Genomic DNA, 13,632 nt, shown 5'->3' with positions numbered 1-13,632 from the left:
AGACTAGTTTTCTGAATTTAAATTAGGCTACCTTAAGTTAGGTTATGTTATTCTAGGTTATGTTAGGTTACATTAGTTCAAATTAAATATATAAAATTTTGGTTAGCATTATAAACAAATAATTGACTTTATGTGATATATATTTATTCATATAGACAGTATCTTAATAAATAATTGACAATATTGTATAAATTGTTGTTACTTCTTGTTTACGTTCAGGGTCATTAACGCAACAGTAATTTTAAATTTAGACAGTGAGCAGAATTTCAGATGTTTCCGGGTTAAAATAATGACGACCGGTTCATGCTGATTTCTACAATCAGTACCGTTTTCAAGTTCAAGAGGCAATTTTCAAAAGCACGGACAAAACGATGTTTTCTCTGATAACAGTGGTTGTATTTTGTTTTAGTGCTGTTAGTTCTTTGAATTTTATTCATCAGAGTAAAATAGTAAGTAAATAGTAGTTTAATTTAAATTTATTACTGTTTAGAAAAATTATTTTCACGGATATAAAATATGTTTTTTAAAAATTAACAATAAAGTAATAATAATAAACAATTTAAATATATATTAGAATAATTTAATTTAGTTACTATCCCAAATTTTTGTTTAATCAATAAATTTTTCATTCAAATATTTAATATTTTTCATTTATAAACAAAAAATAAATAAATGAATAATTCAATAATTTAACATTATGTTACTTTAAAATTTAATAAAATATTGTTCAATTTATTCTGTCAAATTTTCCTCTATTCTGTTTTTTTTTTTTTTGAAACACTTTCTTTCATTTATCAAAATGTGAATAGTTATGAATTTATTATTAAAAAAAGAATGAAAATAAATAAATCAATAATTTCATAATTTGATTTGTTTGATTAATTAAAAATTAATACAAAATATTTCTCTCTCTCTCTTTTTCTAAAAAATAAGAAAAATTTTTATGTAATAAATAATAATAGAAATATAAATAAATTCATAATTTAATATTCTAATAGAGGTTTATATTATAAAATAGTGTTTAATGTACTGTTTCAAATTCTGTTAATTCAGTAATCTATTATTATTTGCTAAATTTTTCATTAAAATAAATTTTTAAATAAAAAATTTTTAAATATAAAATAATTCCATAAATCATTAACTGAAATAATTAAAAAAATAAATAAATAAAATTAAAATTAATAAAAATATATTTATTATTAAATAAATAAATAATAAATTTTTTGTTACAATTATATTCAAAAAATAAAAATGATTTATTTAAATTAATAAAAATTTAAATAAATTAATAATTTAACATGATTGACAATAGTAATACAAAACATTTATATAAAATATTATTTTATTATTGTTTCAAATTTCTTTTCTCCTGTAAATTTTTACTTAAAATAATATTTTCTTTTCAGTAAAAAAGTATTTTATATAAAAATATATTAAAAACATATATACAAATTTATTATTTAGTAAATTGGCTTAAATAAATATAAAAAAGTAAATATTATATAAAATATTGTTTAATTTAGTGTTTTACATTTTTTCCATTCTATAATTTTTTTAATTGAAGTAAAAAAGAAATAATTATAAAACATATAAAATATATTTATATATGATATATAAATTTTATTATTTATAAAAAAGATAATAAATTAATACAATATTGTTTCTTTTAAATTCTATTCATTTAAAAAATGCATCAAAAAATTCACTAAAAATACAACAATATTTAAACTATTAATTATTTACAAAAATTATACATATACAACATTATACTTGTAAATATGTAGCATAATATAAATATCCTTAACATTTCAAAGTCTAAATTTACGATTAACATGTTATTAGGTTTAAAATGTTGACTCATCAACAATTTTTTATAATGACAATTTCATGTACTTAAATTAAGTAAGTTGGTTGTGATAGCTCTTGTAAGATTCATAAAAACTAATATAAATACAATAGTTACTTTAAATTAGTTTGTCTCATTTGGTAAATTAATTATGAAGACATCCTAGAATTTTTACAAGGACTTTATGACAATGAATTTTAATAAAAAAAAAATAAGATTGTGCGTCTCGAATCTTCCTCATTAAAACTGGCCAGAGGACAAATAAATTTGCAAATTTATTTAAACAGAAATATGCTTAATAACATAAATATTAGTATAATTATTACTATAATGACAGTTTTCTTCAGTTTACAGTTTATTTACTACGTACATTTTTTTAATTTAGAATCCTCACAAAAACATTTGTTTGCATTTTTCATTTAAAATTTCATGTTTCATGTTTAGGAATATGTATGTTGTTTGCCTTTTGGGCTGTCATTAGCCACTACGAATTTGTTAGTGCTTTACCATTTTTTTTCACAGTCAAGTAATGTTTTGAATACAATTTTTGTTCCGGGCTTTTAATTCAAACCAGACCATTGTTTGTTTAAAGCAATTATTACATTATATTTTTAGAATTTTAATAGTTATTTATATATTTGTGCAAAATTGAAGTGAAATAATTTCAAAAGTTATAAATATTAATTTAAAAAATATTTTGATAATGTTATGATACGGAAAACCTATGGTCAAGATACTGTTTACATCAATTTAAGCGTCCTTCCTTGTTAAAAATTGTTCATACTAGTATAAACAAGTACACGTGTTTTAGCTGTCCCGTTTATATATAATAATACATTAAAATTTCCTTAAAAATCTTTTTTAAACAAAGGACATAGTTTTGAAAAAAAATGTAACATGTATTTTCCACTTTCGTTAACATACTTATTGTTATGTACTTAATAGTGTTTACAGACAATATCTAATTGACGTTAATTTATTTCTATTTTTCTGTGTCGGTACATCACATTAACTTAATTAGTACATACACACGTACTAATATACCCATAATATTTTTAATTTTTAGAATTTTTACTATAAAAAGGTTCAGGGCCACTGTACTTGGTTTTGATGATGTTTTACGTTTGAATGGCACTATTATTGTGTCAGATCTTCAGAAAACAATTCACATTCAAAATTTGAGTATTGGAAAATTCATATCGACCATGTTTATTCCTGTGCACTTATTGATTATTTACTTTAACTGTGTTTATTCATTTATTCAATTTGTTGAGTATATAAATACTGTAAGTATTGTTAGTGAAAAAATATATTTTTTAAACTGGTTCACATAATGCTTTTATATTTATTTGCTTAAATTTAATTTACTTTATTAAAATACATCGTTAAAATAATTATTTAAATGTTTTGTTCTTTCAATGAAACTATACTGATATTATAAAACGATTTTTTGTGAAATAGGTTTTTAATCAATATTTATCAAGGTATTATATCGTATGATTTGTTAATTTATTATGATGGTTTATAAATATTTTATTTATAATTGTTCATTAAAATTAGATGTATACGTAGTATCATCATTATTTATGTATAGAAAATAATTATTATAAAGAAAATATATTTATAATTGATATGTTTGATTGCGACTATTATAATTCAAATTTAACTTAACTAGTTTTATTATTATGATAATACAATTAGAGCTATGCATAGCTATGTTAAAATGAAACAAAACCTCTTTTCCTACATTATCTAATTATTAATATACGTATGTATTATTTTTGTTAATTAATATTAAATTGAAAACTCATGTCATATTTGAGTACATTACTGTGTTATTTCATAATGCATTATATATTTAGTGTTACAAACTAAAGTACAAGTATTATAAAATAGAAATTCAGTTTTAGAATAATCGTAAAATTTATTCAAATTACAAAGGATTAATTTATAACTATTATATATCAAAAACATTATAGTCAAGCTTTCTTTTATTGGGTTCAGCTTAGTCAAATTAAAAAAATATATAATATATAATATTAATTCCAAATTATTAACATTAATACCGAAGAAATTTAAAATACTGATAGAAATTTTCAGTTTAATTTTATAAACATTTAATTTTAATGTATTTGTAAAAAAAATATGGCATTTACTTTCTTAAGCGATATTTCTAAAACTATGGCCCTTTATTACGCAATGCATATTTTTTAGAATCCCGACCTCCTCGTGGAAACTTCAAATGGAGTGTTGCAAGGAAAAACAAATTACCTTCGGGATAATCGAAAATATTACTCATATGAAGGCATTCCTTTCGCGAAACCCCCTTTGAATGAACTGAGATTTCGGGTAAGTTTCCAATTCAAACACACACTTTTAGTTAATAACAACTTTTAGGCACCAAAGCCATTCGGTAAATGGACTGGCGTCTTAGACGCTTCAATGGAGGCCTCGCATTGCATCGAACTGAGATTTAGGAACGAAACTTCAACAACCGGTTCTGAGGATTGTTTATATTTAAATGTTTTTACGCCGGAAGTAAGAAATGAGTAATCGTGAAAATAAGTATTGTATTAATATGCTTTTAATTTAGAACCCTCGAAAGATCCGCAACTATCTCCCCGTCATGGTTTGGATACATGGTGGTGCTTTTATAGAAGGAAACTCAGAGAAACGGCGATTCGGACCTGAAAGACTACTAAACCAAGATGTCGTCATTGTGACATGCAACTACCGCATTGGAATATTCGGTATACTATTAACAAAAATGTGGTACAAACACAAGAGCGATGTTTTGAAGAAAGAGGTAGAATATTAGGGACATATAAATTTGGAACAATACAAGGGGACCCTCTGTATTCTATCTTTTTCCTAGAAACAGATACTTGTGTTTGTGTAAACTCTATCTTTATTTCCCCATAACATATTCTCTAGGTTTTCTTAGCACAAACACATTGGACACACCAGGCAACTATGGCTTAAAAGATCAAAACATGGTATTGAAATGGGTCAGTAAAAACATTAGACGATTTGGTGGTAATCCGAACAACGTCACTCTGTTTGGACAAAGTGCAGGTGGTGCATCAGTGATGTATCACGTCCAATCTCCACTGAGTAGAGGATTATTTCATAGAGCAATCGCCGAAAGTGGTAGCTCATTGTGTACATTCGCTTTACAAATTGATCCATTGGATAAGGTTTATCAAATGGCCGAGGCACTACAAATAAACAGCAAGAATCCCAAAGAAATTGTTGAGCAAATGAGGAAAATGGATGTGGAAAAATTACAGAACGCACAAGAAATGACTACCTTAATTGTAAGCATGCGTACATTTTTAAAAATATGTATGTATGAAACAATGTTTAAAAATATATAAAGAATAATTGTGTAACAATCGTCAAAGTTGGAATTACCTTTTAGATAACCAACTATTTTCCTTCAAACATTCTCATCATTATTTTAATAATGTTCATTTGATACGATTAAATTCTTTCCTTTCAGAATTTTCTGCCGTTTAGAAAATATGGCATTCCATTTAGTCCTACCATCGAGCCTCGACATAAAAGAGCATTTCTTACAGATTTCAGCTACGAAATGCTTAACAGTGGAAATTTTAGCAGGGTACCTGTTATAATTGGCTTGAATTCTCAAGAAGGTTATGCTTTTAAATATTGTAAGTAATGTTTAAGAAGTAATCATACAGGGTAGGGTGTCCCCTAAAGGTTTATACAGAATTCTACCACAAATTCTCGAGGTGAAAATAGGTCGATTTACCTTATCTTAGTACAAAAGTTGACAATTACGGCAATGTGGATGTCAAAGCGTGTATTTTCTAGTTTTCACGAGACGTTTTCAAGATTCCGTTAACATTTAAAATTAACGGGGTAGATTTGTTTTAAACACAACTTGTAGACAAATATAAAAAGGACGATTTGCAAATGGTCTACATCAAATTTGTTAACACATTTGAATTATTCATCCTAAAAATCCCCGTATACCAAGTTTTATAATGTTCTGTATATCCGTAATTGCCAGCTTTTCACCTTGAGAATTGGTGGTAGAATTGTATTCAGAATTTTCGATGACATCCTGTATTTAATACACTTTAAAGAAAATCACAAGTAAGATTATTATTTTAGTTCTTAATTTGCTAAAGCCAATTTTAAATCTTCTCTATGATTCATCTCCTGGTCTCTTAGCTATGCCAAATTTAAAAACAAAATCTTTTTTTGAGAATCGCATCTTTGGATTATCAGTACTAACAAGATATTTTACTGGCAATACAATGACTACTGGCACATTCCAGGAACTCTCTGATGTAAGTATTACGAATACGTATATTTTATTTGTTTTATGTTTAAATACTTGATGGTTATGTTTTCCTTTTAGTTTTTTAGTGATGATGTGTTCTATAGACCAATTAGAAAAACAGCTGAGTTGTTATCGAAATATGTACCTTTGTATTTCTATATATTTACATACGAAGGTGAATATGCAGCCAATGGCATAGATGATGCTGAGGAAAGGGAACCAGGAAACAAAGGTAACATGCATTTTTTTATACACTAGATACAGATGCCAATTTTGTATTTAAAATTTTGTTTTTTAGGGGTCTCTCATTCTGAAGAACTGTGGTATTTGTGGAACAGAACAGATGTACCATTGAGGGGACATGATTTATTAGTATCCAATAGAATGGTGAAAATGTGGTCCAATTTTGCAAAATATGGGTACGTACATATAATTCTAGTTTGAGTTAAATATAATATATTTATTTCAGAAATCCTACTCCGAGGGCAGATCCACTCTTGCAAAATATAATATGGCCTACGGTTTCAAAAATTGTATTTTTAAAAGTGGATAAAGAATTGACCATAGAGGATAAATATAGAGATGAATATGTTACTTTTTGGGAAGAAATGTTTAGAAAATTTGGTCGAAGACCATATATGACTTTTTAGAAATTAGTTTTTAATATAATAAATTATTTATTTTTTCTGCAATTTTATTTATAAAATATATTTTATAAGTAAAACTCTTAACTATAAGCTACACGCAAAAGCTATATTTAATAATGTACACTTGTAGTAAGAATGTACTTTGTTGACCAATTGCTATTTTAAGAGAGATATAGGCATTTTTTTGAGTTGACAGTAGGAAAAATCAAACAATTTGTATAAATTAAGAAACTAATTTATTTGCAAAAAGCAAGAGGAACCTGCATACAAAAAAAAACTGTATTCACATAAATTTAAATTAATTGCCTAAAAAATATACTCTATGGATAACTGAAGAAAATGAAATAAATCTAAAGGTATACACAACAACACTTCTAATATTTTCTAGAATCATATTTCATGTAATCATTTGACCTGTAATAATGGTGGTTATATGAGGTATCTTGATATTGATATCGTCCAGAATGCACATCCGAAGACATTCTCCACTGGTTGTCGTAATTATTAGATGACCATTGACTTGACGACCTATGCTCCTGTTTAATGCGGGAGCTCACATCGTTAAAACTATATGTAAGCGGAGAACTTCTCCTGTCTTTTTTACCATCATAAATTTGATTCCTCGAATCCACACTTCTTTTCTTCCCGTTAACTTTTGGCGGAGGTGGCGTACGCGGCGTCTTATCGTCATCGCCCTTTTTCTCCGAAAAACGTTTAATTTGGTGTGAAGTTCTGTGTGATGAAATGCTCCTCGATTTATTTCGGTTTATTCTCGACTCTGTTAAATTTTCTCTCAATCGTCTTATATCAAACCACTCTCTGTTTATAAGCTTACGCTCGTCTTCCAGTTTTTTTGATATTATATTATGTTTTCTTTCCCAAAATAACTTCTCTTTGAAAAACCTTGTTCTCTCAATTCTGAGCCTCTGGTCAGAACTTTTTAAAAAGTCACTTAACCTTACACATTTTCTTTCCAAACTTTCATTCCTTCTACAAGCTTCTAATAGTCGACGGTGTGTCTTTATATAATGAAATTTGTATTTCTGATATTCCGCATGCCAATCTATTTCTCCCTTCGAGGGGTCGTCACCCTTTTCATCATCAGATGTATGTTTTTTTGTCAAACTACATTTGCTTTCTTTAGATTCAGTTTTAGTCAATCGTGTTTTAATTATTTCTCTAGACTTTTTTCCAGGCTCCAATGGTTGTTTCTTGGGCCAATCCGGTCTCGTTTTAGTTACCGAGATTCGATCTCCTTCAAGAATGGTGTTGTTCAAAAATCTTGCACAGTTTGCAGCGGATTCGGTATCAGCCAGTATTACATAGCCAAATAGGGACTTGCCGTTTGTAAGAATTTTTGCGGAGACTACGTTTCCTTGGTCGCTAAAATGTTTTTTTAAAATTTTAGCTGAAACCTTATCAGAAATATTGGCAACCCATAAACATTTAGGATTACCAACGTTTTGCTTTGGCTTTTCTGTCTTATCACCAGTTTCGTTCTTAATTTCTGCGGATGTATCTTTGGATGTATCTTCCTTTGAGATGTTTTGTTGATTGCTTTTTAGCACTTTTTCTCCCATCGAATTACTTATATCAAAATCCTCCTCATGCGAAATTATTAATGACTCCCCCAATGTTTTTTTCTCCTTTATTTCTTCCTCCTTCGGTTTAATAGAATTAATTTCAATATTTGGAGCTGGCATATCTTCGATATCACATTTTTCGATCTTCACTACCACTAAAGGCATTATATTTGATTGCAGGGAATAGTCGACCGATTCGGTAACTGCAGTGTTTTGGGTTACGTTTGATGTCATCGCGTCGTTCGAAGTTGCACTAGCACCGACAGAGTCTGTCATTTGTTAATTATGAAATGTTTTAGTTTTTCTTGAATCTGAAAAATTTATAAAGAAATTAGTGTCTGTAATGATGTAATACCCTCTTGACAACCTATCTCCTCATTAAATAGAGTTACAAATCCGTTTGGAGTGAAAGATTACGGTAAAACTTAAATTGATGTATGAACAAACCAAACGAATGTTTCTACAGTACAAATCTGGATACAGTGAGAAATGTAATTAGGATAGATATTCGGCAGCATCAAATTCTAATTATTCACGTTATGAGACGTCTGTTAGTTGCGCACCCATAGAAAATTCATGTGCACAAGTTACATGCTTGTTTAGCAATTTGCTTGATTGGCATCTAAAGTTGCAATTGATTCGAGGTTATGCCCCCCCTTCAAATTGGTCGACGGCGTCTGCTAATTACGATTCTGTTGCGGTATGCACGGCAGTTCCGCATATTTATATGCGAGGCCTGTGTCATATTATTCGGGAGGAAGATTTTAGATTCGGGATCAGGGGGACCGTTCGGTGTTGACCTCTGTGCCCCTCGTACATCCTTTAATATACAACGTGGTCTTATCGATTTTGCTTGCGGAACGGACTCGAAACTAGGAAATTATTCAAGAAAATTTTGTTATACGCGAGTAACAAAAAAGTTTTACAGTTGAACATTTTCTTTTTACATATAGTGTGGCCCTTTTGAAAACGGGACAACCTCATAAAATGTGTATATTTTGTCCGATTTTAACCAACATTTTTGTTAATTGTAAAGCATGAAAATTTGTATGTACTTAAATTCTTAAAATTTTAATGTAATGTAATTTCCGCACTCAAGGTAGTGTTGAAAATCGACACGCAAACCAGGAAGTCCACGAAAATCTACTCCCAAGATAGACAAAATTTTAAAAAGTTCCCTCAAAGATAGATGTTAGTAGAACAGTGGGAAATCGTCTTATTGATGCGAGACTACAAGGCCGAGTTGCAGCTAAAAAACCATTGCATCAAAGAAAAACAGAACGTCCTACTTGTCATGGATTCAGGAAAAGTAGAAAATTTCCCATTGGAGTGACGAAAGTAAGTTTAATTTGTTTGGGTAGAATGGTAGAACATCTGTGAGACTGCTAGTGGTGCAACGATACTATTTTAAATACCAAATTCCTTCGATTAAACATGGTAGCGGAAGCATTATGGTTTGGAGTTGCTTTTTTCGATTCAAAGTTGGACTCTTGATTCCAGGAAAGGGTGGATCGTTTTCAATACAGGGACATACTGGTGAACACAATGTTTCGATCTACCGGAGAAGAGATACCACGTCGTTAGATATTTCAACAGCCACCCCAAACACATGCCTAAAATTATTAAAAAGTGGTTTATAATGAAAAACTTAATTGTGCTTGGTGGCCGTTTTAATTCTCCAATCTAAATCCTGTTGAGCGCCTTAGTATTAAACCACAAAACATCAAAAGCAAACAAGAACCATACAGGAGCAGTGACAAGAAATTCCTGTTGACACATTGTAGATTCCATGTCTGAAAGATGCCAAGCAGTGATAGAAGCCAAAGTTTTCGCCACAAAATATTGAAATATTTCAGTTAGTATAGAATAATTAGTATATTATTATTAGTATAATAATCCAATATTGTTAAAAAATACGATAATTTGTACTATTTTTGATAGTTTATTCCATAAACTACTTAATTAAAACTATACATTCCTAAAAAGAATATGATTTTCAATTTTTCTATAAATATGCATATTTTTTATGAAATTTAATATATACCAATTTCTGGAGATGGGATGGTGTGTGGGATCATTAGATTTGCAATACAAATATTGCAAATATGATTTTTTCAATTTGCATGCCTATAGGTTTTGGATTTGGTCCAGAAAACGTGAGATTTTGTTTATAAGTACATATTTTGATGCTTTACGATTGAAAGACAAGAGATACAAATTTTATGAGGGAATTCCGCTTTCAAATAGGCCAAACTGTATAATAAATTGATTGTGAAAACAAAAATTCTTAGTTGCAAATAATTAAATTACTGAAAAGAAAGAAATTGTTAAAATATTTTAACATATCCATAATAATCTGTTATATTTAGCCTACACTGTACAGTTTATATCCCTATAACGTTCGTTCATGCTAATAAAAATAGAATGGGGCTGCAGCTTTCCAAATATTCGTAACGTTTAACAACACCAAAAGTAATGGGATTATTTATTGCGTTTATTAACAGAGTCGGGCAATTTGCGAAACCTCTTTACAAAAATACAAGCTCAGGAACATTAATATTCATTCGCATTGAAACTGGAAAGTTTTAATTGATATTTGTTCCATTTTCCAACATTTACCTATCCATGTACCGAATTAGTAGAATAACATTTCCACAATATCCAATCTACAAAAGCTATGCAAATTTATAGGTTATGGTTTTTTATCGGGTTTTTATTCCGCATACCGCAACTGTACATATTATACATGTTATTGTTCAATTAAAATTATACTACCAATGCGGATATTTTAAAGCTATAATAAAAATTTAGTACTTACGGATGAAATAATTTGGGCTTCGACAAGCACATGTCATTATTTAACTTTTTATTCAATTGAAACTATAGAAATAAACGTTAATTGAAAATAATAAAAATCGACAGAATTATTAATATGCTAAAATAATTTAGTTGGAGCAGTGGTGGTTATTCAGATGAGGCAGGTGAGGCAGTGCCATGTCTTTTATTTTGAAAGGGTAGTGAAGGTATTTGGTATAAAAAAAATTGTGTGACAAAAGCATTGATCATCATCAATATTCTTTTTGTTTTTTATTCTATGTATAATGTGCCTCACCAGACAAACCTCAAGAACCGCCACTGAATTGAAGTAACTATTCAAAGAGACTGAAATCCTAAAATTCGAACTCGACAATGACATATGTCAGTGCTAAATAGTTCTTCTGGAAGAGTTTATATTAAACCAAAATATAGCAGATTTGTAAACATAGAAGAATTTATTTATAGAAATGACATTCTTAGTCATTTAAATACATATGTATATTCCTTACCCCCTATTATAAAATAAAAAAAATGTAAATGTTCGACATATTTTAACTTAACCTAACTTAAAATATGGATGAATATAATGAACAAAATGATGAATGAAAAACTTACATAACATTGGATTCATTAGTACTCACCCCTATTTGTTCTTCTACAACGTTTCTACTTACCTAATGCAATCTTTCCACGGTGAGCGTTCGCTGACATGCACACACGACTATTGGGAGGAAATGAAATTGACAGCTCTCTCCGTCAATTTCCTCCAAACATACTTTCCATAGTTACATAAACGGACCAAGAAATACATTGAAAATTACAAAAAATTGTGACTCATTTATTTTTGTTGGCGTCTAATTTTATTTATATATTTTTTCATTTTAAATTACAATAAAACATTAGCGGATACGTATTTATTCCTTTTCATATTTTAAACTAACAAACAAGATATTAATGTTTATTTTTGAGCAGTTGAGCCATCAACCAAAGTGAGTACGATTTTACAACAAAATTTCGAAATGCGATTATATAAATAGAGGTTGTTTGGACTGAATACGTGAGCTTTTTCATGTGCTTTTGCACGATCTCGAATAACCTAACCTTTACTTATTTTCATTCTGATAACAAATTACTTATGGTTATCGTGATTAAATTATTTTGAATTATTTTAACATTCAAAGAACAATGTTCAACATATTAAAAAGTGAAGAATCATTTCGTTTCGCTATGTTGCCTATTATTTTTCACAGGACATACAGCAATTAATATTGATATATGTAGAATAATGGTCATTATTATAGCAACTTTAATTATTTATTAACTAAATGAGAACATTTAGTTTAATTAATACTTTGTATAATATCCTTTTGCTTTTTGATTTTTTGCGTGGAGTTCATTTAAATTTATATAATATATGTCGAATTTGGTTATTAATGTGGTTCCATATATTGTGGAATTGATATTTGGATATTTCGATTGGTAAGGCATTAGAATCGTTATCATTTCGGAACCTATTTTATTCAAAATTGCTCTAAATAGTAGACGATTAAAATCAAACATGAGAAGTGTTAATTAATTGTTTTCCAAAGAAATCTTATTAATCCAGGCATTGTAAAATTTGATGTCGAGATCCCATAGACGAAAGGGAGAAAATATTTAGATGTAGTACCAAAAAATTGGAAAGCACACCCTGATTATGTTAGAGCCAAATCAACAATTACAATGAGTAAACTCTACCCTATGTAAAAAAGCACTGCCGAGTGTTTAGCTAGCATACTGCTTCTCACTGCGAGGATATCAAAAGTCAAAGTCTTATGATAAAAAGCTTGAACCGGTAAAGAATACATTAGTCATAGTATCACGAAACACAACCAAATCTGCAAAAATTACAAACGTAATGTACTTTTATTAACAAAAAGTTACAAACATTTTTGGATAGGGCAAAAGATAACTACAATATTAGTAATTGTGTAATTGTTGTACCCCATGATAGAAAAAACTGAACTGTTTCTGAAGCAGGATGGACCGGATATCGTAAGATTTGTATATTATTATCTTTTTTACTACATCTCACTCTACTCGTTTTTACTTTAACATTACATAACTGTTTAGTCATTTTCATTTTGATTATTTGCTTCAGTCTGTATGCAAGGATTAAGGAGTACTGTAAGACGAAGGTTGGATCACTAGCATTCATTCTCATTAGGTTATCCAATGTTACCCTAGTAAACTAAATTTGAGATAAAGTGGTGGTAGGTTCAGAATAGCTCGACTTTACCAAAGCACCACAAAGGATCATGTTGAAAAATATTTATAAACATCATTTCTTCTATGTATGACAGTAAATTGTTGTCTTGTCCCTGTAGGAAATCTAACATTATCAGGAAATTTCATATAAATTAGCTTGTTGTTTCATTTTTAAAATCT

General features: G+C 28.7%; 2 protein-coding genes across 4 annotated transcripts; one reads left to right on the top strand and one right to left on the bottom strand.

Moving 5' to 3' along the window:
- The first annotated feature begins 353 nt into the window (after window positions 1–353).
- LOC109608383 (juvenile hormone esterase) lies at window positions 354–6,850 on the top strand. 2 transcript variants are annotated; one of them, XM_049961832.1, is made up of 10 exons: window positions 354–449; window positions 4,061–4,195; window positions 4,244–4,384; window positions 4,440–4,596; window positions 4,781–5,163; window positions 5,349–5,520; window positions 5,987–6,165; window positions 6,237–6,390; window positions 6,457–6,577; window positions 6,628–6,850. In XM_049961832.1, exons 1-10 carry the CDS (start codon window positions 372–374, stop codon window positions 6,806–6,808), a joined length of 1,701 nt encoding a protein of 566 aa, XP_049817789.1. In that variant the 5' UTR covers window positions 354–371; the 3' UTR covers window positions 6,809–6,850. The 2 variants fall into 2 exon arrangements, with proteins under 2 accessions (XP_049817789.1, XP_049817788.1); XM_049961831.1 differs by lacking the exon at window positions 354–449 and adding an exon at window positions 3,011–3,132.
- A 220-nt stretch (window positions 6,851–7,070) lies between these two features.
- On the bottom strand, window positions 7,071–12,012 carry LOC109608423 (uncharacterized). 2 transcript variants are annotated; one of them, XM_020024850.2, is made up of 2 exons: window positions 11,880–12,012; window positions 7,071–8,699 (listed from the first exon to the last, which is right to left on the bottom strand). In XM_020024850.2, exon 2 carries the CDS (start codon window positions 8,662–8,664, stop codon window positions 7,180–7,182), a length of 1,485 nt encoding a protein of 494 aa, XP_019880409.1. In that variant the 5' UTR covers window positions 8,665–8,699; window positions 11,880–12,012; the 3' UTR covers window positions 7,071–7,179. The 2 variants fall into 2 exon arrangements, with proteins under 2 accessions (XP_019880409.1, XP_019880410.1); XM_020024851.2 differs by having other exon boundaries at window positions 11,847–11,896.
- Window positions 12,013–13,632: the final 1,620 nt, after the last annotated feature.

This window comes from Aethina tumida, chromosome 1 (genome assembly GCF_024364675.1).
Source record: "Aethina tumida isolate Nest 87 chromosome 1, icAetTumi1.1, whole genome shotgun sequence".
Taxonomy (NCBI): domain Eukaryota; kingdom Metazoa; phylum Arthropoda; class Insecta; order Coleoptera; family Nitidulidae; genus Aethina; species Aethina tumida.
Note: the sequence above shows the minus strand (reverse complement) of the source record. Positions and strands in the feature narration are given on the sequence as shown.

What these genes read in the sequence shown, in the direction of transcription:
- LOC109608383 (XM_049961831.1), top strand. Translation starts at nt 3,052, where the DNA reads ATGTTTATTCCTGTGCACTTATTGATTATTTACTTTAACTGTGTTTAT. An exon ending in TGAATGAACTGAGATTTCGG is followed by an intron (nt 4,196 to 4,243) that starts GTAAGTTTCCAA and finishes AACAACTTTTAG; the next exon opens with GCACCAAAGCCATTCGGTAA. An exon ending in CTACCGCATTGGAATATTCG is followed by an intron (nt 4,597 to 4,780) that starts GTATACTATTAA and finishes CATATTCTCTAG; the next exon opens with GTTTTCTTAGCACAAACACA.
- LOC109608423 (XM_020024850.2), bottom strand. Translation starts at nt 8,664, where the DNA reads ATGACAGACTCTGTCGGTGCTAGTGCAACTTCGAACGACGCGATGACA.